Source organism: Plutella xylostella, chromosome 14, assembly GCF_932276165.1.
Source record: "Plutella xylostella chromosome 14, ilPluXylo3.1, whole genome shotgun sequence".
NCBI classification, from domain to species: domain Eukaryota; kingdom Metazoa; phylum Arthropoda; class Insecta; order Lepidoptera; family Plutellidae; genus Plutella; species Plutella xylostella.
In genome coordinates this window covers 4,697,360-4,724,434 of record NC_063994.1, presented here as the reverse complement: position 1 = coordinate 4,724,434, position 27,075 = coordinate 4,697,360, and the positions used below count along the sequence as shown (strand labels likewise).

The window sequence follows — 27,075 nt, the reverse complement described above, 5'->3', positions numbered from 1 at the left end:
TTTTGTTGACTACTTGGGGACCTGATGTTGTTGAATGGATGAAGGATTTTACTATAAAATTACATTACCAGGAACGTTGTTTTTGTTGAACTATACAGATCTTGCATTTGTTTGGTTTGTGCCTAGACTAGTTACCTAGGTTTAGAAATCTGCCGACGACCTGACTTTCTTAGTTCAAATACAGTTTATTGAATTGGATTATTATCTTAGGACTCCAATAAACAGTTGGCCATTGGGTATGTTACTAATAACAAATGAACGTTAGAAACACACTAGCACTAGAGTACTTATGCGTTTGAATTCAAATAAGATTCTTACTAGCCTCAAGTAACTATTCGATATTATAAACTTTCCATCAAATTACTGAGTTACCTATGGAATATTAAAGTGGAACGTAAACCCAATTCACCGCAAACGTTTCCAAGAAATCCAGGCTCTATCAGTAAAATTCCATTACCTCTTCTGACATAGACAAATATAAAAAAAAAACTCACCAGTGCTTCCCGGCGCCTGTGGTTGCGAGTAGGCTGAGTGCTGCTGATGCGCAGCCGGCGCCCTGGAGTAGCCCCCCCCTCCCAGCACGTCCCCAAACATGTAGGGGTAGGCCCCCTCCCGCTGCTGCAGGCACGATGACGTCAGACCACTGGACATGGAGCTGTGGAGGTAAGGGTGGCTGTAAACAGAACTCCTTATACAGGCCGTATAGAGGTGTTCCTTTTGTTTCGAAAAAAAATATGGGTTGATAGTTGAGTGCGCGGGAAAGTCGCATGTCGTGAAAGTTATTCTTCTGAGATACACAAATTTGTAAAAAAAATATAGGGAAAAGTCAGACAAATGCTTAGAATGTGAACACATTGCGATTCGTCAAACAAAATGTGTTCTACATTTTACTTTTTACTTTGATTATGGTAGCCACGACACGATAACAGCTCTTTTATACATAATATTTTTTACAAAATCTTCAGTCCAGATATTTAATATTCCTAGGAATATCTCGTTGAACAAACAGGCTTCACCTGACAGACGCGGCAGGGCGACGTCTAGCTGTCACTAGCAGACGACTGTCAATACGCGATATTGGCAGAATGCAGTTGTTTTCTTTGCTTAAAATTTTGCATCGTGTTGTCTATGGTTAATTTATTCTTTTGTTTGATTCTTACTGTACTGACTTGACTGATATATATGCATAAAGTTCGGTGCTTTTAAAAGTTATGCCGTATAAATTTTAGTCATAGAATTCTGACCATAAGACAGTCAGAGCCTACAGTTAAGGTCACAAAATATTATAAGCGAAGGAAAGGGTATTGTAAAAATTAAAGGAATAAAAATGAATATCAAAAAGGGCACGAAAAGTAAATGAAAATTAAAACCCCGATCCCATCCAACATAGAAACTAAAGGTAAAACGGAAACTTTTCGTCTCACTAACTTAGTTTCCCGACGACAAAAGCCAAAGCCCATAGACTAAAGACACTATTAAAAATCAATTCAAGTGAAAACCCGACCTTGTTCGGTCTAAAGACTGGCAAAGTAAATCTCCAAGTTAACAGTGGCGCTAGTGTCTACGTGAAAATGAGATTTCCATAGCTTAGTTCACCCGCCATGTTGGTTTTTCCGCGCCATTTTCAGACGTCTACTGCGGTTGGCGGGAAAACGCAAGGAGGTGCGACCTTTGCCGCTCGATTTCGTGTGCAATTTAATTAGTCTCGCTCTTCGATCATAGATGGCGTTAGAAAGACGCTGTGGACCGGTTACCTTTCAGTCCGTTTTACTCATTTTCACACACTTTAGCGGCTACGACGTGCTACGCGATTACGTAGGCAAACTTTCGTAGCGGTCGTAGCAAACATTTGTAGCACTCACGTAGCACTACTTTTATAATTAAAAAAATATATTTTTATTCATAAACATAATTCTAATTTCTAATCCTTTCAGCCAGCAATCGTCAATCAATCCCTCAGAATAATAATATCAAGCGCTTATCGATCACAAAAAGTCACGTCCACAATTTCGCAGCAAAGAGGTGATATTTACCTATACGTATCCGCCATGGTGGCGATGGGTTGTGGTATGGGGCTGTACATGGAGTTGAAGCCCCCGTTGAGGGGTATCCTGGGCGCCGGAGGGGCGGGGGGTGAGGGCGCGGGGGCGTCCCGCCGCTGGCTTCGTAGCTTCTCTTCTCTTCTCCACTTGGCTCGTCGGTTGGAGAACCATACCTGGTGAGGAAATTTTTAGGTTAGGTTTTGGTTTCATTAAAATGTAAAGTAGTTAAGAATATTTATAACTAGGTGTGCTTAGGATTTTGACCATACAATTAATTAAGGTTTTCAAGAATACCTATCCATAAGGTACTTCATTATTATTCCCTTTATACCATTTTCCAGATTCAAAGACATGGGTGACACTTTAAAATTTTCCATTTAACGCATGAATACTATTGCAAAATCTGTCATTTTATTGACAATGACCACAGATAATATATATTTCTAGAGTACGCACTTTGGTAAAATGGAACGTACTAGAGATGCGACACATCAAAGTCGACATTCTAAAATCGATTAAAATTTATACAATATTAGAAATTTTACAACATTGTATTATACAGGTTGTCCAAAAAGTCAACTTATCCCTTAAATGAAATAATTAACTATCGAGAGAGGTATTTTATTTTTAAAAAACATAACTTTTCCTTACATATTTTTATTCGAGATATCTTTATTTTAATGACACTACATTAACTATACAGGTTCGGAACAACTTCTGCTATATGACTTTAAGAAATTCTAAGTCAAGTGACCAACAAATTTTATATGGAGAACCATTTTTAGGATACATCAGATTCTGAGAGCAATAGCAGTAGAAGCATATACTGAAAGCGGCAAGTATAATGTGTTTTCCGAAAATACGAATAAATTCATATTTATATAAACTATGGAGTATATACAAATCGATATGTTCAAGTCGATAGGATTTCACTCTCGGACATCTCTAGAACTGTCAAACTCAAAACGTCCCACATATCATAAGCTCTGAAAAATGGTATAGTTGTGTATTAAATTTTCTTTGTTTGAGAATAATAACCCCTGTGCATGACTACGAAGTAATACCTACTTTACATAATTTACGATTACGCAAAAAATACCACCCTTTTACACAACATAAACACTTAGCGGGTAATTTAAATAAACGCGACGTGTATCACGTGAGCCGGTTGTTAATTAAGTCATTTAATTAAGTAATAAAGTTAATATTTCACATCATTATGATATTAAAGGGTGCTGCTTTACTGGCGAAAATTGTGGTTGAGGCACACACGCCATATTTACCTTCCTTTTTCAAATATTTGCTTACGATATCATTACATGTTTTAAAATTGCGGCTTCAATTTCGCAATCAACGCAGAGTAAGATAACACATTAAAGAGATAAAATAATTGGACCATAGACACAATATTGTGACATTGAACTGCGTGGAACGGAACGCGACCGGAAGATCCGCTCACGTGCGCGTCACTTCCGGCGGGTGTCATGGCGGCGGCAATATGGCGCCTTTCCCGCCCTTTTGTAATGACGAGGCGGTCGCGCTATTATGTGTAGCATTGCAAAGCTTATGATGAAAAAGGGAAGGCGTTTTCATTTTAAATACAGCTTTTTAAAAAACGTTAAAGCAATTCACAACTTTTCAGTCATTTATTTCAGTACAACAGATTGCTAAATAGTTAACTATAGTTGCACCCATATGTAAGATTAAAAAGTGTCATGTCATGGAGTATTGACGACAATATGATAGCAATATTAAAAAACTCAATTAACTTTTCTTGGTCATATGCAGCGTATAAAAACAACGACCAAAAAACTTTGCACCGAAAACCATAAATCACAACACCCATCAGCTCCCACAAGAGAAATACGAAAAATCACCGAAAAAAATAACACAAGTTAACATCAAAAGCGGTCTGAAAGGCAATAAGTCATAATGTTATTGCTTTCGGCCTCCAACAAATAGGTTGGATTGCAACAATATTTTATATCGGGCAACCCTCGGAAAGGAAACTTGACAGGGTATAGAACCTATAATATGTGAAGTGAGTTTCCATTTTATATTTCTTTATATATGGTGGTAAAGGATACGAACAATATACCAAAATGGAATCTACCTAAAGTTGACAGAAATCTTATTTTATGTTAGTGTTATAAAAGTATCCTGGCAAATACCTACATAAATTTAAGGCTGTCAACAACAGTAAATATTTCACTAAAAGTTTAATTTATATCCTCCGGTTGCGCTAAATCTACGAAAATATACAATCCAAAGAACAATCACTTTGTTTAATCATAATCACACAGAGTAAATATGATGAAGTTTCTTCCCTCGCCCCTCTTATCTGTGTTATTTCCGCGGCCATGACAGGCCCTTTTCCCGCCCTTCTACTTATTTCCCGCATTTTCATGAATAACGCCCGCCATTTTAACCCTCAGTAGAATAACTATAACTGAATGTTATTATTTTGAATTTTGTACATTTATATGTTAAGCAATAGGGCTGCCTGTGCCTACCAGAAACTAGTAAGTACAATTTACTAGTAAGTACACAGGTGATGGTTATCGTAACGAATAAATAAATTGTTTGATTTGATGATTTCTAACACCTTAAATGACCTACGTCGCAGAGCTATAGATTGGCAAGTTGCTTGGCGACCCTCCTTGCGGGGTGAAAGACGCGGAGGGGACGAGGTACCCAAGACGACAGCGGGTAGCGGGAGGGTAGCGGGGAAGGGCAACGCGTGCATTGCATGTCATTGTTACGGCAGTCTCGGCCGCGCAGCCGAGGCGGCCACATGTCTTATATAGTCTGTCATAATTTGAGTGCGACCCACATGAGATCATTGATCCTGAGACCATTAGTTTTAGGATGAATGTTGAGGCCTTTTTAATATTATCATTATATTATTATTAGGTATCTATAATTCGTCAACAAAATAACGTTAAAAACAACAAATCGTATAATGTCTCAATATAGGGGCTTCTTGTAGAACAGCGTACCGGATCAGTCATGCTACGCGGCTAAAGGTTGGTACTGCGCAGTCAGATACGAAAAAGTAAACAACAAAGACGAAGAGTCCATATGACAGTGCGTCAGTTGTCAGTTCTTGTAACTAGGAAAGCAACCAAAATTTATGTGATTTAATGAAAGTAATTAATGAGCAAAACACAGAGAAAAATTACAAAATTGATGAAATTTTGAAAGAAAATGGTCATATCGTCCTTCGCCTACCGCCATACCACCCGGAATTAAATCCTATTGAACTTGTGTGGCGGTACGCGAAAGGCGAGCTCGCAAGAACGTCGATTGACTCTAACTTAGATAAAGAGATAAAAGACTTAGAGTTGCTTTTCTCTAATTATTCGCCTAAAAAGTGGAGAAATTGTGACGACCATGTCATAAAAAATTAAGACGAATATTATAAATCTGATAGAGTATTTGACGATGTATTGGACAGGTATGTTATTGTTTATTGATAATTTATTGTAAATTAAACATTAATTGGTTTTTGTCTTAGATTTATAATTGAAGTTAATGAAAACGATGATGAAGATGAGGATGACGACGACGATGAACAAGTTCAAACAGAGAGTGAACATGAAAGTGACATGGAAATTGATTTATAAAATAAAACACTTTTACATAAATAAATTCAAATTGGTAGATATTCTGAAGGTAAACATCCAAATTTTAATGCTGTCAAACTATAAATTTTAAGCTAAATATGACATTTACGGGAACACTCATAGAATAAAATTTTACTTACGTCAGAAATAGTTACAAGCTATCGCGAGATTAATCCGGGCACACTTTTCTACGTGTGTAGCATGTCGTGCTACCTCGCCCCCGCCACTTCTTTCACCCCGCAAGGAGGGTCGCCAAGTAACTTGCCGCATTATAGATACATTTTGGCAACAAAATAATTTTCACGTACTTAGTTAATTAAATTACCTATATCATAAAGAACGTTCCTACTACCTATGTTTTGTTTGTCAAATTCAGTTTAATCAGGTTTATGCCGGTAATTTTTCAGTTGTTTATTTATTTAGAACTTGTTTTGTATGAAGTTAGTTAATTAGTAACTTCACTACATATACATAATTATTTAGTTCGGATTCTATTGAAATATTAATTTTATGCGAAATAACTGAAATAATTGTTGATACTTTTCGTTTGTTGGCTTGTGGTGTTTCGTAGTATAGATGTTTAGTTTAGTTATCTCATAGAATCCAAAACAAAGGAATAATAAAGTATAAATATATACTATTAAAAACTACACATTCATAAATAGTAGTAAAAATACGCGAAGCCGACTACGACTATTGAAAAATATTAAAGATGGTGGCCTTACAGCCAAACAAGAAAAAAGGCTGTAACAAACACTGGCACAAAAGAAATAAACTGAAAAGAAAAAAGTGCAAAATACGCGGTTAGACCGCGCCAATTTTCAAAACAACCCCCTCCCCTTCCCTTGCCGGATGTACCCCCTCCGCCTCGATCAATATACCCCCCGTGGGGTGACCATGATAACGTGAAGTATCGGGATTAACGGGACTAAGTTTACGGCGCGGTCTCAGATAAGTAGGTAATTAATGTTGCGATTAAATGCGCATCAAGATCAGAAGGTCGGTTCGGTTTTGTTACGTATTTATTCTACTTCTGAATCAGAAAAGGATATATTTTATGTAGGAAAATGAGCAGTACCTAATGTTCTTTAATTTTATGTTACGGCAAAATGAGCTCTTATTTAGATAATAGCAATCTATCTACAGCTTATTCAATTATATTTATGTTATCATTTTCTACCATATGAAAAAAATAGAATAGAAAGATAGAATATCTGCAATAATCTGAATAAGTATAGTAAACTCAAACATAAATCAGCAATAACATGGTAAACAAGTATATTTAGCATACAATACGGTAAATAAACAAACAATATAGTTCTGCTGAAAAAGCCACAAAAAAAACCTCAAGGTATGTTCCCTACACATCGGTATTGATGGTCACCCTACATCTTTCAGCACAGCCTTGAACCCGCGCCGGCAACACGTGGTGTTTCCCGAGAAGATGCCAACTGATGGACACCCTAAGCTTTAGCAGTTTGCGGCAGATCTAAAACGAGTCTATTTTCGGAATTTGAATAGAAAATTTACGATTAGGTGTTCGGTAAAGATATTAAATATACTTTTTAAATAGAATACAATTTATACTGAAAATTCAATATGAAAATAAGGTGTTTATAGAATAAATAGGAGGGTTTAATTAAATTTTAATATACAACACTGTAATAATTTTGAAGCTCCAGAAGTCCAGACACAAAATATACAGAAACTGATTTCAAAATCACACATTTACTAACCCTCTTCTCTTAGTGTTGAAAAATAATGATAAATCATTTTCAAACTTAGGCGAGTACCGTTTTGCTATAAGTTATTCAAACAAAACTGTTTCTAAGTTTATTCGATTAAACTGTACTCAACCTAATGCACTTTAAAAGTTCGCACTTAAATGTTGCAGTCAAAAGCGCATTACCGGCATTTTAAAACTTGCCCAGTAATGTGGGACGGAAGTGATAAATGACCTTTTAAACTGTTGGCAACACTGTTTATAAGGTCTGGAACACATTATACGACGGGCTAGCTGAGTGCGCGAACTGTCAGATGACAAACTGACGTTTGTTGCCAGAATAACACCGCTAATGTTTTGTGCCATGAAAGGGTAATTTTATGCTGGCACTCAAAAATATTGTTTTTATAGATACAGTAATACATTTAAATTTTGGTACGTAGTATATTTTAATAAAATGCTAACAATCCACACAGTAAATATTTGAAATTGAAACAGAATATTTCGCGTACCTGTATACCTACGTATTTGTTCAATATAAAATAATGTTATATGTATTGATTAAAAATATTGCTTTATCTAACTATCACTTGCCATCCTAATATCAGAACAAAAAACACACATAAAACGCAAACAATAAAAACAATATTTACCATATTGTTCGACCAATATTTTCATAGTCATGTAGTTATACCGTAAAGCTAACATTTTATGTACACGGACAAACAAAAGTTCCCCATTTTTACATAATATTCATAAGTGTACTCGTGGTGTGGTGGGGCTTTATAATAAAGCCCTTGTTTTTTTAGCTTGTTTGCTAAAGACGCATCTACATGCGGCCTGTGCCTACGCAAACATAGCAGTGTAAACATGCCCTTATGAACGCGTTCGTTTTAATATACGCCCCTGTGTAGTTTTTTGCCATCGGACTTCGACAAAATGTTGTGTAGTTTGGTACACAATTTTTTAGGATATTCTATTATTATTACATTGTGAAAGTACAAAATTATTTACTTAGTCTACTTTCTTACAGTAATTACTCAAACATTTATTTTTGTTTTGAGACCCCTTTTATGAAGATCTAGACCTAACGCTTTCTTATCATAACACATTTCCATTGTATCATAAGTAATAATATTAATTCAATCCATGGAAATAATTACCTATTTAAGGATCTAAGCATTCCTTCTCTCTCCTTACATTGCGCAAATTTTTACACAATTCAAATTACACACATACACAACCTTCACTTACCTGTACAAGACGGGAACAAACACCGCGGCACAACACTAGCACTAAAAACCCCACCACCAGTTAGTCGACACGTACAAAGATGTTAGCCGATACACCCCCACCGCGGTGTAAAGTGGACTTTATTTTACCTGGATACGTGCCTCAGGCAATCCTATCTTTTCGGCCAGCCGTTCCCGCGCAAACACGTCGGGGTAATGCGTCCGCTCGAACTCTGCGAACAGATTCTAAATTCAATTTCTGGACAACACTAGTAGACGCGTTCGAATTCCAAATTTGAAATGGGAGTTTGAATTTGATTTGGCGCCCAAAGGATGTGAGCTAAGCAGACTACGAGGTAGCCGGAGCCCCAAATACAAGCAACACAACACTGTATGAGAAGAGATGGCTTTGACTTATAAAGTACCGCAAATGAGATTAAAATATCATAATTTAATTTAGTAGTTATGTAGACGACGTAGCAATTGAACGTCACAAAGATAATAAAGCTGATCGCAAAAGAAATTATTCCTTTGAAAGCTATTATCGATGTTGTCGTTAAGATTTCCCTTAAGAGTCCTACTTCAGAAGTCCAATCGCAGCATTGACTTATGGGACAAACAAGCAGAACTATGATTAAAGCCGGGGTCAACATCAATAATTGGCCTCTACGCCATATCTCGAGAGCTCCACAAATACAGGGGACAAAATATTTATTTATCTACTAATAAACTGTGTGATTATTATGTTTGTCAATAATAAATTGGGGAGGGTTGGAAATAGGTTTATAGGCCCCACTGGGAGGTGTCATTAGGCTCGAGTTAGGGAGGTTTGGGGACAGATTTTCTGATTATGGAAAGATGGGCATATTGACAGTTTATTTTTAAACTAATAAAACACGCTATTGGAAGGGCGCTTTGCCTATCAATTTTCACCTGGGAATTTCCAAGGTCTTCATATCAACACCAACGCAACGGGGTAATTCTCGACCATCCGCCATTAAAGTCGTATCATTTGCAATGTCTAACACTAGACTCGAAAGGCGAGCGGTAGAGACTGTGTCATTATCTTCTAGCTATACCTTTCTCTAAGCTGTCAATCTGGTCATTGGTGAAGCTGGTCCGGTTCCTCTGCAGTTTCCTCTTCAGTCGAAGCCTCATCTGCGAGTCTTCGTCCCCTGATGATGCGTGTTCACTGTTGCCGTCTGACCCTGCGTCTGAGGGTGCAGCATCTGTGGAGGGTTCTTTGGTTAGGTACATGTTTTAATAGATCTGAAGGGTTACCAAAATCGAACATTAACAGTCGATAATCCTTAATAAGCAGCATTCGTTATATGATGCTGTAACTGTTATGGATCTTACAGATAGACAAAGGTGTGCTGATTGCTAATAAATGAGGGTGGTGGACTGGTGATCCAGTAACTGAGCTGGAATGAAGGAAAAGAGAAGCTGATAGTAATGGCCTAGACTTCGCTCGAACAACAGTCTTGATTATATCACCTGTCAAACAAAAATACCGATACCGCTTTCTAATTTGCCCTTACTTTATTAGTGTTAACGTTTGGTAACAGATGATATTTTTATGCTTCTTTCAGAGATAAAAAGCTTATAATAGTAGTAAATACTTCATTCATTACGACTTAAAGATTTGGTTATTTTCACAGAATTAAGCACATAATTTTCTGCATGAATATGCCCTCCAACTTCCAGCGTCGTAGCTTGCACGCGTTCGTGATCAATCAAAATTGTCAACCGATCGTATTCGCCATGTCGCCTGATTGAAGAGTGTCTCTCCAATCAATCATTTGAAATTGAACCGTTTTGCTGACGCTCTAGAGGTGGGGCATTGTTATTGTTATTTATTTGTCGATGCACTGTTCTGCTTGCAACGGTATTTTATTTTTCTGTGTCTGTATTCAATTTTGTTTCGGTTTTAGTTCGACTTAGTTACTTTAAGATGGCTTAGTTTGGCAAAGGCCTCCCTATGCTTATAACACACGTATCTGTTGTCGACCTCCTGACGCCATTCTGGCAAAAAGTCTGTCCAGGTCGTCCCGCCATCTCCGTCTAGATCGGTAGACAATTACTGCCAGGTATGGCAGTAATTGTCAAACTTAATTTCTTAGCTAGTTTGTTTACCTCTCAGAATTGAGAAATAATGGTTTGGTGGCTGGCCGAAGAACTTTACTCGACGCCGTCAGTTTCTTTAGATACGAATTATTTTACCTAACAAACTAACAGAACCAAAACAAAAGATACGCAAACTCATCTTTGCAAATCCATACACGTCAAAACAAGAAGGCACACAGAGAAAAACTTGACAGATTGTGCAACAGACTCCCATTGAGCAGAACCAGTTGTCCGTACCACCATTACGGGATTCGAACGCGGGACGCAGTCGTAAAGCAAATTAATCAATTAGCTAGGGGCATGTCGACATTACAAATAACGTTTAGTTTCACTATCGCCCTCCATCTGGGGTAAGGGCCATTAGCATCGGCCTCTTGAAAGTATCAGACAATTTGAATGAGTGGTGTTATTAATATGGGTATGTGAGTACGTAATATGTAATTATTGTGTGCATGATGCAGATGTGGTGAGAGCAACACACGTGAGTTCTGCTACGAAATTGCACCGTTTATTTGTTCTTATGAAGTAGGTTCGATGACTGTTAAGTGTAGATAAAGAGGCGTAAGTAAGTCAAATTTATTTATAGTAATGTATCTATTTTAATTTCAGACTTCTGTTTTCATATTTGTTTTCTTTAAATACGTACCTTAATTGTCATCGGGTTGCAAAAACAAAAACCTTTCACAAGTTTTGCTGCATCAGTGTGTTGTGAGTTTAGCCTCGGGTACTATGTTATGCAATTTCCCCAGAATTGTCCTCACATAAGTCCTTGCTTCCCTCATCCGTTTTGATTAGTCATGATGACATCGATGAGAGAAAGTAACTACATACTTAGGTATGTTTAATTACGGAATGACAAACAAATTATTAAACAAATAGGCATCAGTTTGTCTTTGAAGAGTCGAATTTCTTTACAGTTTCTTTAATTTCACCTCAGAAATAAAAAAAAACAATACACGCAATAAGATTGCCGGTCACCGCGGCCCTAAAACCCAAGAAAAACCGGCCAGATGAGACTCAGAAAATAATAGTAAGAGAAATAAGAAAAGAACAAAAAAGGCGGGAGGGGAAAAAATTGGGGAGAAAATAGGTCTACAAAAAGGGCGCGTGGGTGGTGTAGGGGGAGGAAACGAAATTGGAGTTATCGAAGCGAAATCGCCAGCAGGATAGCGATAGGGAATAATACCGATTATTTTCTGATCGATACTGTCGCTCGATGCGCCGACCATTCTACTAGTGTCAAGTTGGCGAGTATGATGGAACGTGCTGCTTCTTATCTTAACGTTTGAACCGTTTTATCGTTGTTTATTTTTCCCATTGCGATTTTTGTGAAAGTGAGCTTGATATTATGTCAAACAAACCTTTACGCTCTGATAATGGTTGAATATTCCTGTTACAAACAGGCGAAAATTTTTAAAAGATGCGTTGAGTAAAAAAATAACATTAATCTAACTATAAAATTAGTCACTCGAATAAACACTTTTACTGGTCCGCCCTGCAAGATGTGAGTAATAGAAACACTGGCCAGTCTAATAAGGCCTGTGACTGGGCATTTATCCCTATTTGTTCATGTTATTTTCTTGCACAAGGCAGTAAAATGGTGGGTCATACGAAGGCTGGTTGGGCGTAATGATCTAGTTTAGGGTGCCCTCCGGGGCCATCTCAATTAGTTGATATGTCTGGTTGATAACATTTTGTCGTATTTATTGTTCCGTCAAGTGGTACAAATGTTGGGCCAAACCCTCTTTTGCAAAGCAGTAATGTTTTTTTGTGCAAACATTTATTATCATTAAAAATAAGAAGGAGTTTGTTTCTTCTCACTTTTCCTAGTTTAAAATGTATAGGTAATGTGTGGAGAGTACTGCCTTGATCTTGGAATTAGTGAAATGTTAAATAATTTTACATAGCCAGTACAGTTCAGCAATACTGAATTATGAAATGAACCCCATTTGGGTTCAATTCATTTGAAATATTGTACTTATAAGTACAATCAAGTTAAAAAGTCATTGTTTCAAAAGCGTGTCGAAAGTCAGACTATGCAATTTAAGTGGTATTCATTTACAGAGTCAGTTGCACACTTTTAATGAATGATTGATTTCTGAAGTGTACATATTGTTGATTGATTTATAAAATAGGTGCTTATAAAATAAAAAAAACGACGCTTATTAATGGGGTTAAGTTTTTTTTGGTTCGATTATTCGTATATTATATGAAATATTTTTGTCTAATCTAAACAACGCTATACTTGGATATTCATTAATAGTACATCTAATTTCACGTTACGCCTAAAATTCTCCGTAATCATGAACTAATGATTCCCGCGGGTAGTTTAGTAGTGCAGCGTCCATTGAAGCTAAACCACAGGGACCACTGCCGCCGATGACTGTGTGCAGCCGTAATGAACTCCAAACAATCACTATTTACTCACATGCCCGCAAACGCCGCGGTCCTCAATGGTAAAAGGTCTAAATAACTGTCAAATTCTAATGTAGAGAGAGAAAATTACTCTCGTCAATTATTATGTACGATTTTTTAGAGATTTCCTAGTCACAGTCGAATAGATTAGGACAGTAAAATAATAAAAATAAAATAAATATATAAATAAATATATTTATACTTCTTAGATTGGATACTAAATATTACAGGAATAAATGTCGATTATAATAAAAATACCGAATAACTGTCAGTTTTATTTAACAATGTTATATCTGAAACCACATAAAACAGAACACTCTGCGAAAAGTGTAAAGCTGAAGTAAGTACAAGACGGAAAGAGGGAATCTGTTAAAAAGCAAGATGGCGGAAAAGTCTCGGTGCGGCCGAATTCAAAATGCGAATCACGTGTTCACACAACACTTCGCCGGCGACGTGGAAACTCGGAAGAGGTCAGAAAGACCCGGCCACTTCACCAGGTTAAGGGTTAAGTGTTGTGACGTGCAAACTTACGTCGCGCTTAAAGCGGTTGTTGGCTAAATGCAAAAATTTCTGCGACATTGTTGGTTTTACAACTTTTCAACTTAAGTATGTCACAGAACTGGTGATTGGCTGAGTGGTCATTGGGCATTGCAATTAGTATTTAATCAGGATTTATGCTATTCGTAAAGTTGCTTAAAAAAACGCACTATAAAATCTTAGTCCCTATTAAAAGCATTGAACATCTATAGCGTCAAAATGCACGCCTCTGATTGGTTAATGAGGTGTTCAAAAAGCGTGTTACACTTGACGAAATGATCTAAGGCAGGTGTGCGTGACACACACGTCGATTCAAAGGGTTTAATCTTTGGAGAGACGAGACGCACTGTGCAGAGACATGTTTCACCCCCACTTTCCTCTCCTCAGCTCTATAACTACGGCATCCCACTAGGAGGTATGCTTGGACCCATACTATTCCGTGATTTTTTTCTGGATCAGTATTTTAACTTTTTGGTACCGTTACCGTTACTATGGTTCTAACTAGTTTTTTTATCTAACTAACGTATCTATACTATTATGTAATTTAAGTATGTAAACCATATTGATGGAAAATTTAAAAAAAATATAAGTATTTAAATAATCGAAATATTAGACTGAATTTAGAGGTTAACTAACGTTTGTTTTTATCTATAAAGTATTTTTAAACACAAAAATATATGTAACAAATAACCAACAAGGTCCAAACCCAATGCTAAGGTTCATAAACCCCGCTGACGACTGAGTGCGGGGTCACGACGACGCTACGTCAAAGAAAAATGGAAAAAGACTATCGCAGAGACACCCCACTATTTCCAACACTATTTCTTTGTACATTCCTCTATGTGGCCTCGCATATGAGACGTCGCTGACAAGGTGATATAGGCACTCTCGTGTAGACGCGTCAAAAGTGTATTAGACGTACGTATTTGATCCGTATAACTTGGTACCATTTTGGTGTTTGACGTCTTAAAACGGTAACGTGTTTGAATCTAATAAGAATTACGATGAACAGATACTTTTAGAAGAAGATTCTAGTAAAGCTACCTAGATTAAAAAATAACGGCTGCTAATTATTTAGGTACTTAGTTTAGATTTGAAATGCCAATCAGATACTTACTTAAGTTTGTTCAAGTTTTTTTACACTGATAACCTAACTCTGGCACAAAGAAAAAAATTAAAGAAAAAGTATCTTTAAACACTAACCTCTTTTATGGTCGTCGGCCGAGCCAGCCCGCTGGACCTGCGGGGGCAGGGGCGCGGGGATGGCGGGGGCCGCGGGGGCGGGCAGGCCGGGGTACCACCAGCCAGTGGCGGCCTGGCCGTTGAACATCCTCAGCTTCTCATACACGCTGTCGTTCTGGGCTGATGCCGCTTGCTCCTTCTGGGATGCCAGGTTCCGGAGTACCCGGTTTATTGAGGACACCTGCGAGGAAGGGTTGGTTAGGTTGGTGATCTTATTTGAATGAGGAAGAATGAGGGTTGAGAATGTTTGTAGTAATGGCAGTGTCTTGTGGTACAGGTATATAGAGTTAAGTTTCGTCTGGTAGAGTGTGTAGAAGACGCTGAATAGTCAACAATATTTTTATGGCTCAACACTTTTGAATGGCTATCAGGTAATGTAACATTAAATACAAATTAAAGTGGCTGACTTATCTAATCTCAACACTTTTCCCACTCACTAGCCCAAATCCCATTACCTGCCAGTTAGCAGCCCATTAAAACTATCTAATACGAAACGAGTTGGGACCCCAATTACCTCTCAACACGTGTAATTTAAAATCTAATATGAACACTAAAATTCCAATCGTAGCCGTCAAAGGGGCATGGATTAGGGCGCCCCCACCCTTACGTTTCCACCCCACCTACCGCGGGCCTAAAAACCTCAATATCTACCTACTTTCACCCGAAAACCACGCATGCGTAAAAAACTCGGCTGCTTCCTGAATGTACCTTGGAAAACGTGGCTTACAGACCTTACAGTTGTAGGTATAATTACCTGCAAATAGTGCACAAAAAAATATGCAAGTAACTTTTATTTAATTAATCACATACCTTTTGTAAGAGGCACCATACGGATAGGTATGGAATCCAAGTCAAATTAGGCCTATTGACTCTCATGTATGTAACACATGCTTGAGGCAGACCCACGCTAAACAAATGAACCTGATTTAATTTATATTTATCAACAATTTGTATACTTATATATTTTTACTGACTGATCAGATCCTTCATTAAATAAAAATGCATTCCACGGGCGCAATTCGGAAGGCCCCAATTTCCAACACATACAAATACTCTTCTAGCCAGTTCGGCGCAAAATATGTATAGCCTTATGTAGGTAGACCCATCCTTGGGGCCAGCCCTCCATATTATCAGTTCCCTTGTTGCCAGTGGCAACTGAGAAAATGTATTTTACCCTATGACAAGGCGGGAAATATCTTGGAAGTGGGAGCGTAAAACTACGAATGTGCTCTGTGAATATTTTAGCTTGTAAATTTTTCAGAATCTGTTATTATTATTGAATTGTTTATTGCACAAAATACCTAATAATTACTAATACCTGCCTACCTAGGTAATAAAAATATACACACACACACACACACAATATACATTATACACCTACCTACATAAATAAATACATTTCAGGTCTCCTTAGGTAATATTAGTTAAGGAGGTGTTGTATACAGGATGCGTGCCTTAGAAAAGTTCACAGATAAAATGACACTATATATATGTACTTTTAGCAACAGTAATAACAAAATATACCTCCGAGCCTTACTATTGTTTTAAATACGAACCGAAGTGCGATCGCAATATGCGAAATTCAAAACTGATAGTAAAGTGGTGTTAAATGTTGGAATTAATCCGGCACCACTAATGGAAGATTATCGACAGACGGCCGGCGCGGCGTTGCTACCATTTTGTACACTTACCTGATACTGTTAAATTGCCTTTTAGCGATATCAATCTATTTGGACTATTTCCGATATGACTGTAACGGTACGGGCTACGGGCAGATTATTCACAACACTTTTTCATTTGACGTTAAAATAATATTTTTTGTCTAAAGAAGATAATTAACTAATAAAATATATGCATATCTAAATACTTACGTTATAATATTATGTTGGTCAAATTAACAAAAATAAGTATTATTATTAGCACATTTAGCAGAACTGGTATATGTGAGGTCCCCTGGTGGATTTTTCAATAAAAAATTGATAATGACCGTGAGAGATTGTTAGAGACACTAGACTACCGAATTACTCTTCCAAAAACCTGTTTAAACACTTGTAAATACATACACATACTCGTATCAAAGTGAAATGTCATACTCAAAATCAATTTCATACTGGCTGCACATCGTATAAAAAACTAATCAGTATAAAACCAATTACTAAATTTAAATCCTTTCCCGATCAGATAAAAACCATCTATTCTTAACGCCAAAAACATTTCGGGTTACGTTAACCAATGGGAGAGAGGCATTTAAAAAAGGAACGCTGCTCGTGACAGCTCGCCAGCCAATCAGATAGACAAGATTAAGAGCTGTGTACACGTTCTATTCGAATTTTGAAAGGGTTTTGTTCAATATTCATGCATTTGTAATGAAATTTTGGAGTTACACTCGTTTGTTTATCATTGATGTACGATGTTTGTGTAGTTAAGTGTACCTACACCTTACCTACTGTAGCCCTACAAATTTACTCTAGGTTAGTCTATGCTCTAGGTTAGAATAACTACATACATATTAATAATAACATTATATTGCAATCTATCCATTTAGTATACTTTTTCTGGACTGTTTTTATTAGTTTAATAGATAAGTTATAGGATCAATTAAATATTGACCCAGTTGTCACTATCGGAGGATCTCCCGAAATAAGACCGTTTTATATTAAACGCAAGAGTGCACACGCAGCTGTATTTTTTTTAAATAGATTTATTTGTGATATAATTAAAAATGTATCGATCAATTTGTTTAGCTAATAGTTAAAGCTTATTAAAGAATTATATACCTATAGTTAGTAATTATCAAGTTGTTTTTACCAGACTGTACCTGGGTTTATGAATACTTACTTATAACTCAGAAACTTTATTTTGAAGTAAGTAGGTATTAACAATACCTATCTACATCCTAAATGTTTCATTTTGATTCGTCGATAGCAAGTCGAGTCTAGGTATTTTTAGGATATTCTTGTCATAAACACAAAACTCTAACACATTACCTGGCTAGGTTGGAAATGAACTACCCTCTTTATTCCACGCAACAAAGTTTTATCCTCAAACTTTTGTGCCTTACAAACTCTGCGTGCGATACTTAGGCCTTTTTACACTGGCGCATCTCGAATTAGTGATCAGTGATGTGTGTGAGAGGCCTAAAAGTTTCGGCAGTTCGGTGCCGCCTGCGTACAGTGTAAAGGGGGCTTTATAAGGGGCTTATAAAAAACTTTTTAGTTTAAATAGTTTCCGACAACGGTAGATGTAAAAGGATTTTAGGAGAGCAATTTTAGGATTAGGATTTTGCTTTGGTATTTTGTAAATATCTTACTAAGCCATGAAAAAAATTTAACGTAAGTATACAATTTAAAAGGTATAACGGTACCTACCTAGTTGTCTGAAATACTACAAGCTATACATAAACACAGTGCTTCAATTCGCATTAATCTCTAGACATAAAATAATTTAGCCGATCAATAATTTTTTTACATTAACTTCTCAGATCAAAAATGCGTAAGTTTAAATTATTAATAACAAAATAATGTTTTCCATAAAGCATGCCAGAGTCGGGTTTCGTTCGCCTTGTCTTGTCTCGTGCGTTCACCATGGTTGAACAAACACGTAGCTGAAATCGTGACACTGGTGTAGAGTTACCACCTTGTTCGGTAGTGTAGTAGCCAGATTTTAGGCTCGACTTGGCTCAAATTCGAGGTATTTGGGTCTTTTCAGCGTTTGGCGGCTTAATTCATAATCAGTTTTGAAATATTAGAGAATTTATTGAAATATTTGCCGATCTAAGTTGAACTGTTAGGCGATTTTCGTTGCTAATAAAGATAATATAAGTACCTAAATATAAATTGCTAGGTATGAGGTGATATATTTAGAAAGTTTAATTACTCCATAGGAATACCTATTAAGTCTTTGTCTTTAAGTGTTATTATATTCGTTTAAAAACATTTTGGATTTAAAACATAATTTACCTTGCGATATAACCTACACAATTACAAAACTAATTAAACCTAACATCAACACAAAGTAACGAAACACAAAACTTTTCGCACGCGTCACATTCTCTCACGTCCCATACATCATACCGGGATCGCGGGCGTTCTATTTCCAAGTTGACAGTTGACAGGTGTCACTGGAGAAGCGCGCGCACCTCATTAGCTCGGACATGGCCATAGATCATCTAGCCAGCGATAGGGATAGCGTTAGAGATGCGCCGATGCGATGCTGGTGGTCTAGTAAAAAAGAAAAACGATGACCGTTTACGTGGTTGAGCTGTTTTGTCAGTTTCGTTATTATCGATTTGTTTTTTGTTGATAAGATATTTCGGAACTGATAAAATATTTTTTTAAATATTGGTAATAGAATTGTTCTTAAGTATATTATGTCAAAACGTAAGTACCTAACAAACCTAACGGTCATACCACTCACGCCACCCCACCCAATGAAAACGCACAAAAACTCGAGAGCCGCTGAATGAAAATCCTCATCGCTATTAACCTATACCTCTCCATCTTTTCCGAGCCTATTCAACATCAAACCGATACAAGATATCCGGACAAAAGCCATTAAGATGAATACAAATTCCGCCAGTCGCCCCGACAGGGGTTGCGCTCAATTCCCGCTTAGAATTACTATTACCTACTTTGGTATTATCTATAAACATTTTAACGTACGCGCTTAACCCACGGAGACCCCTGGGACGATGGTGGTGAAAGCGGTTTCGCGTTGGGGTGAGCCAGCCTCAGGCCGGGGGAGTTTTTTGCAATTCTCTTGGGGCGTCGAGATTGCATAGTTTGTGCTTATGAAGCTTGGAGAGGGTTCATTATGGCTGTTAAATTGTTGTCGGCGTTTAACATTGAGATTGGATTTTTCTAGATCAACCGAGATTCATATAAGCTGGCTTGTAACCTGCAATACGAGAAACAAAAGCACTGTATGAAGTTGGGTAGCTTTTGTACAGTTAACACAAAGTTAGTTTTTATTAATAATAGAAAACCACCCTAAAACGCCGAAATAACCGACCGGTCGAAAACTGTCACATAGTTAATTCCCCGCTTAGCCCCATATTGTGCCAGCTAAAAGTTTAGTAACAAAATACCATTGCGCGTGTAACATGAAAACGAAACCAGCTACATAAGGCAGTGTTACACGAAGCCTCCAAACTGCGTGTCGGTAGCCAACGTTTTTGGCGGTGTCGGGTGACAACTGTCCAACATTCCTCGTTACGAGAAAGTGATGGAAGTTTAACTGGGCGTGAGATTTAGATTTTGGTCGTGAGTCCAAAGATTAAAATATTTTTCGACTGGAAACAAGAACAGAGCAGTCTGAAAATGTGACCAAAACTCTAAGTTTAACTAAAAATTTAATACTATTGCTATTAAAAAGCAAGAGAGAAAGTTTGAAAAACATCGCTAAGCTATTTAACATAGGTATCTACAGTGTAGTCCACAAGCGAAGCCTGTCGGAGCACTGTGCGGAACTTGGCTCATGAAAGTCAAATGAGACGGCGAATACTTCACAAGTTAAAGAGTTTCAGATTCGTTCGTTGACGTTCCGCAAAGGTTAAGGCTTTTTGTTTTTTTTACAAGCACTCTGTTCGTTGTTTAACGGATGGTAGGTATAATTATCGTTGTTAATTACTATCGTATTTTTGTTTATATAAACTTACGTACGAGTATCTTGTCAAGTAAATACCTTTAAATTAATAAAATTCTAGATCAGAAACCTAGATACAAGTCCAAAGCGCCCTACCTAGAGGTAGATCTATAGGTATTTCGATAAATTATACATTAAGAAGCTAAACGAAAGAAAACGTATATATACTTTATGTGTATATCTGTATTTATCTATATGTACCTAGGTTCAGCAATAGCCATCTCTACAGGCATAAATCGACAGTTCCTGTGCCTCCACAGACAACTGACATTAATCCCGGTGACAAGGTCAGCAATACACCGGAATGCCGATCTTTATATTATTTCATAACAAGTGGGAGCGAGACGGCAGAACGTCTGTGCATTCACGCGTAAACGGGGTGCCCCCAAGCGGAATTGTATGAAGATATCTATAAAAGAGAAATGGCGTAAGTGCGTTTTTGAGCTTTGCGCTACGTTCATTGAAGTTGAGGTTTTCAGCTTTAGTTAAGTAGAGTATCGTTAGGGATATTTCTATAAGTATGTATTATTTATCTACGAAGAGATAATTAATTATATTTATGACTATACACATTATTATTTGAGGTTCACTTAGTCCTATAAGTTGAATATTTAAATACAAGCAACTAAAAAATATACCCTATAGCCCTAAAGTACCTATTCTTTAAATTAACAAGCGCAAATTTCTAGTAGTGAAATATGAATACTTACTAGCTTTTATTCACCTTGATATTTGGACTTGACGATTTAGTATCCGAGATAAAAGGATAGACTTTACATCAAACCAGCTCTAGGTAACCTAGAGCTAGGCAAGTTAGCACATTGGTAGTTTTGCGGGCGGCGGCGGCGTCACTTGCGCCGTTTTGATCCGCGCCAGTGATTGTTCCTCGTATTTTTGTCCGCTTCCAGTCGGTAAGAAACATCACGCCCATTCGACCGTTATGAGTGGCAGACGCAACGCACCGTGTATATTTGTCCCTTTTTAACACACGTGTAAAAATATACGTTTGTTTCGCTCTCGGGCGTCGTGCCCAGTGGGCCGAATGCGTAGGTATGACAGTCATAAAAATAGCCCCTTTGGCGCCGAATCTTCTCTGGTGCTTTCGTCGACGATGAAATTTTCGTCCCACTCGTTAGTCGAAGTGGGGTGTGTATGTGTGAGGCTCTCGCTGGCTGAAATTATTGATTGGCTTTTCCTTGTTGAAAGTAACCTTTGCGTATCTACATTGTGTTAATGTTATTTGTTGAGGCTGTGGGAGTGTTGATTAAATAGTATTGTTTGAAAACTTCAGTCAGGCTCTTTCTCTTTTTAATTATAAATGTTGATAAAAAGCTAGATGAAGTAGTTATAGAAATGTAAATAAGTAGATACAACATTGTATTCTGATACCAACTCATTCAACAAACAGAACCAGCTTTACAAACCAACACAGAAAACACTCAGAAGGCACAAAAACTTTTTTTTGATGTGACCCAGCGTGATCTATTGTGCGACCAAGTGTTTACATAATCGCGCACGATGGTCGAAACATCATCAATAAGTTGTGACATTATTAACAGAAAAATTGGCCCGACAGTCAATGGAATTTCACAATTTTGTAGTTGCTATTGACATTTTTTGCCATCGCATATTGGCCGGGCAGATGTCGGGTGGATATAATGCTTTGTGAAAATGTCGGCTGCGATTACTGGCCGCGTCAACTCGAGTACAGCTTTATTTATAATCTTGTGCGTGATATTTTTCATAGGCGTTTTTTTTTGTCTGTGGGATAGGATGTTGCGGTTAACTTACACGTATGTTTAGTTAAGGTGTTGGGTAATTGAAAGCTGGGAAAGAATACGATATGAGCTAAATTTGTAGTCTGGTTTTTAGGATTCCTTGATAAAACGATACCTTTAATAATAAATATATTTGTATAAATTAAAATTCATAATAATCACATCTCACACCACACTAAGTCAATCATAATTTAAGTAGTAAATTGGCAGATGAACATAAATTTGATAAACTAATAAAAACATAATAGACATCATTTTGAACATTATTAAAAAGAAGTGTAATAAAACTGAAAAAAACTACTGATCAGAAATCCTAACATAAAATATTAAAGGCTATCATCAATAATGTTTGCAGAATGGACTCTCTTGTTGAATAACTGAGTCGGGTCCATCTTGAAAAGACCCTAATTTTGGACAATGGACCCGTGTCAAGACCGAAACATATGGCACTTACAAAAACCTTGTTTGAATTAGAAATTTTAATATCGCAAAATTGGATTAACTTGGAATATGTCGTAGGGATTTTGTCCAATGCTTTGACGGCCACACAATGGGCACTCCTAGCATATGTTTTGGAACTCAATATTTTTTAGAAATGTTTTGACGTTTACAATCACACTGTCAATTCCTAAGTATAAACTGAGTTAAACAAAAAAACGGGCAGATATCTCTTGACCTTAAGAAAAAACACCAGCGCGAAATTTACCTATAACATTCAAAGTTGTTCACCTCATAAACTTGGCCGCGCCGCCCAATCTGTCCTTCATTTCAAAAGTGACATGTAAGCATTAGTGTATAAAATAAAAATTAGCGGTACTCACACTAGGAATATTATCATTATTGCAGACGTTCTCACTCAGCAGGCGATCCCTGATCTCCCAGGCGAAGATGGACGGGCACTCCCTCTTGTAGTCAGCGATCTTGGAGACCACGGGCGTGGTGGCGACCCGCGGCTTGGAGCCCCCGATGGCGCGAGGCTTGATAGACCCCGTCTCGTAATATCTGTGTGCAAAGCTGAACTTAGTTTGGATGACGGAATGCGGTGTAAGCGTATTTGGTTATACAGTTTATGCTCCAAGGTCCCGTGTTAGTATGTCTAGAAATAAATGATCGTGCCCACTGTGCGTGTTAAAGAGGTGCATGTTATTTAATAAAACGGTGTTCGTTGTTTTAACGTGTCTCAGACTTTCAGTTATTTTTGTTAATACTTTATTACAATTTGCAAGGTTGCTTTCATAAGCCTTTGCCTTATAATAAGGTGCTCATCTTATAAATTCTTCGATTCATTATCAAACCCACCAGCTGCACCTAAAAACTCCTTCAAAGCGATTAAAATAAAATTACATATGTTACCCACTACGACTCTAGTGGCTAGATTATCTATTGTGAGGAGTTCAGGATGTCGCCACTCGAACATCGGCCCATTGTGCCTTTGATCGATACTGTTCCATGCCGGCAACACTTGGCATTCTGTACCTTAGCCAGGCGTCTTGCACGCCAATATTGGAAGATTCATACCTACGCCATGCGTTAAATGTTATAGTAGGTATAACTAATGCTAAACTTCTAAAAGTATAAAAAACAACAGATCCAAAACAACCGTTACAAATTACAAGTAAATGATTGTAAAGCGTGTAAACATAAATTCTGTTACAAGTTAATCTATTTATTCAGCGACCGCGTAACGTCTGCCATCGCCAAATGTCTCCCCAAAGCGAACGACCGATTCGAAAATCGAATATTTCGATCGTCATCTGTCAGTAATTCTCGTATTTGTGTTTGCTTAGCCATTGTCATTCAAGTATCATTACAAGGCTGTTGCGATAACAGCCGAAGGCGCCCCATTCTTATAGTTCGGAAGTGGATTGGAAAAAGTTTGCAGATTGCAATCTCGTTGAGAGGTGCGCGATAAAAAAATACAATTCCTTTCGTTTGCATGCTTTTTTACGTTTTGCTGCTAAAAAGCGTAATTACTTAGGTTAGGTACTTTATTTTCAATATTATATGGGTAAGTACATAATGGAAAATTCTGTTATCTACTCAGATAGCTACATATCTAAATATTTTCCCCCTTATTCATAGAGAAGTTACAGAACGTTTCAACTAATAAACTGTTTTGTCCCTCTCTGTCAAAGAACAAATTGTTCTTTGTCGGAGAGGGACAAAACAGTTTATTAGTTAAAACGTCTTGTAACTTTTCTATGAATAAGGGGGTTAGAATTTAAGTACTTATTAACATGGGTAATATTATACATACTAAGTGGCCAGCCGTAGTACAAAGAGCCGAATAGTTTGAATGGTCTAGTGTAATCTATGTAAAACCCCACCATAAAATACATAAAATTATGTAACAGAACTTTCAAGGTTTATCTCACTTGAACAAAACAGCTTTAAAACGTTTTCGCCAAGGGCGATCGCGGCCAATTTCCGTGAATTTCCAGCAACTACTCCCAACGCACCTATTGTCGCGGCGCGTGTAGATTGCGTTTTAATTGAGTGCCAGTTTATTTTGGACGAGCGCCGGTGAACGAGAGGGTTTTGTTTTTTATTTAAGCGTCACTTTTTTGTTTTTTTCGTCACACAAAAAACGATGCGACTATGTCTGGAAAAACAATCGAGCGTGCACACTGTGCAGTTGTTTTATTGGCTCGTAATTTAAAATTTAACAAAATATTTTGTTTGACTAATGTACCTATGTATGTATAAATTAAATCAACCTCCCCTCTTATAGTTACATTTTGTTAATTGTATTATTCTGTTTTGGTGTACAAATAAAGTGTATTCTATCTATCTATTCTATCTTATGTAGCTAAGTAAATGTACATACTCATTACAAACAGAGGGGAAAATGCAACAAAATTATCATCTGGTTTATATGCAATATAAAATAGCCTCGGGGAAAGGTGCGTTGTTGTAGCGGAGGCCCGGGGGTGACGAAACTTAGTTACGTCTGAATAACCACTTCAAAAACAATCTGCGATCGCCCATTTCCATCAATGATGAGCGCCTACTGTGCAGCCGAGATTTTGGGAATAAGTATTTTTAAACTTACTTGCCTAAGTTGAAGTATTAAGTTTGTCATGCTACTATGCCTTGTTGCACTTACAGCAAAACAAATTTAACTGATGCAGGCAATGTTTATTTTATGAATACCTACTAATTTAAAAGCCTAAAATAAACGGTTTTCCAACGATAAAGATCCAGATCGCGACTAAGGTAAAGGTGCAACTAAACATCTCACGGCGACAATATACTACAAAAGGGTAATACAGGCGCGTAACAGCGGGGGCCCTCCTTAATTAGGAGTCCTGTGACGTTAGCCCTTTTTGCCGAACAGTGCGGGACCCTCCAGCAAATTGGCAAGATAAAAATACTGAGGGAATGTGGGAACGGCCGCCTTTTCACGCACTTGCCCCATCGTGACGTCTGATCCGATCGAGTGATAGCTCGTGAAAGGGGCCAAAACGCTGGGCAGAAATAAGTAGAAAACTTTTATTGATGGTAGTATTATGTATACTTGTTGAAGTAAGTATAACTTTATTGTAATCTACAATAATTTAAGATGACATTAAGTAAGAACTAATTAATCGATTTTAATTAGTAAAATTCAGTAGGTTACTAATCGGACTCTCTGAATCTATCAAGGGTTGAAAAAATTCACCTGATATACCGATCGATGAAACAACAACTCCGATATTTCACCGGTCAAACAAATTCTCACAGCCCAATTTGTTTTCCTTAACAAGCAAAACATTGCAAAATAACAACATGTGGGAAGAGGGCAATATTTTAGGGTTCCGCGCCACAACCGAGCTTCCTACAAGAACTGTTCAAGTGGCGTCAAGCCGAGTGCCGCGGTAGGGGCGCCAATTACTAGAAATAATGTTTTATTTTCATTTTTATTTAGGGGCGGTCGTGGGACAGCCCTGAAAGGCATACCGTCTATTAAAATGGGAGTAGTTTCTTTGATTGACGTCTTTTGCATTTTTTTATTGTTTGGATTGACTTTTGACTTGATTGTTCCCTATTTGTCCCACAGTGCCAACGTTATTTACGTTTGTATATTTTTAATACTTGTTTCTTTCATAAATATGAGCACCAAAAATCACATCTACGGTGTGTTATTAAAAATATACAATATTAATTATATTCAGACAATCAAAATGAAGTAGCCACCATCCAAATTAAAAGTCATCATTACTTTAGATCGTATCACTAATGCCATGCAGAAATCGAAGCGAAAACAATTTAGATTACGCCGAGCAATCCCATTTCAATAAGCACTAACATGTTCCTACACCCGGGGTCACAAATCCACTGATCTCAAGATAAAATCAAGCGATCAAACAATGGCAGCATCGAAATTAGAGCCGCCCCTATTGCTTCCGCAGCACCCGACAACTACAGATGTCAATTTCTCAGACGCCCTGTAGGGAACACGTCTAACCAAAAACAATGCCATCTATGGGAATGTAAAGTCAAACTATTGTATTGATTGAGTCATTGAAATTAAGAATTGTGTCCAGGGCGCACGTATTGTGACCCATTGTGCGGGGCCTTGGGCGGTATTATGGGAACTTCGTCAATTTAGGAACGCGTGGCGTTTCCTCAAACGTCTTTGAATAATCGATTTTTAAAGCGACAATACTACAATGAGGTTTACTTAATTCATTATTCGATGTCGCGGTAATAGTGCTCGCTATTGTTGGC

The 27,075-nt window shown here is 37.4% G+C and overlaps 1 protein-coding gene across 4 annotated transcripts in view; it reads right to left on the bottom strand.

Annotated features, from left to right (window-relative positions):
- LOC105387567 (paired box protein Pax-6) overlaps positions 1–27,075 on the bottom strand; it is a 45,291-nt gene that overhangs the window by 3,411 nt on the left and 14,805 nt on the right. Inside the window, exons 4-9 of one of the 4 annotated variants that reach the window (XM_011558307.3) lie at positions 23,187–23,379; positions 14,906–15,125; positions 9,703–9,852; positions 8,774–8,856; positions 2,034–2,215; positions 495–673 (exon numbers count right to left, since the gene is read on the bottom strand). In XM_011558307.3, the coding sequence (XP_011556609.2) occupies positions 495–673; positions 2,034–2,215; positions 8,774–8,856; positions 9,703–9,852; positions 14,906–15,125; positions 23,187–23,379 (1,007 nt within the window). The remainder of the gene's footprint in view (positions 1–494; positions 674–2,033; positions 2,216–8,773; positions 8,857–9,702; positions 9,853–14,905; positions 15,126–23,186; positions 23,380–27,075) is intronic. The other 3 variants (XM_011558308.3, XM_048625437.1, XM_011558309.3) reach the window with 3 other exon arrangements.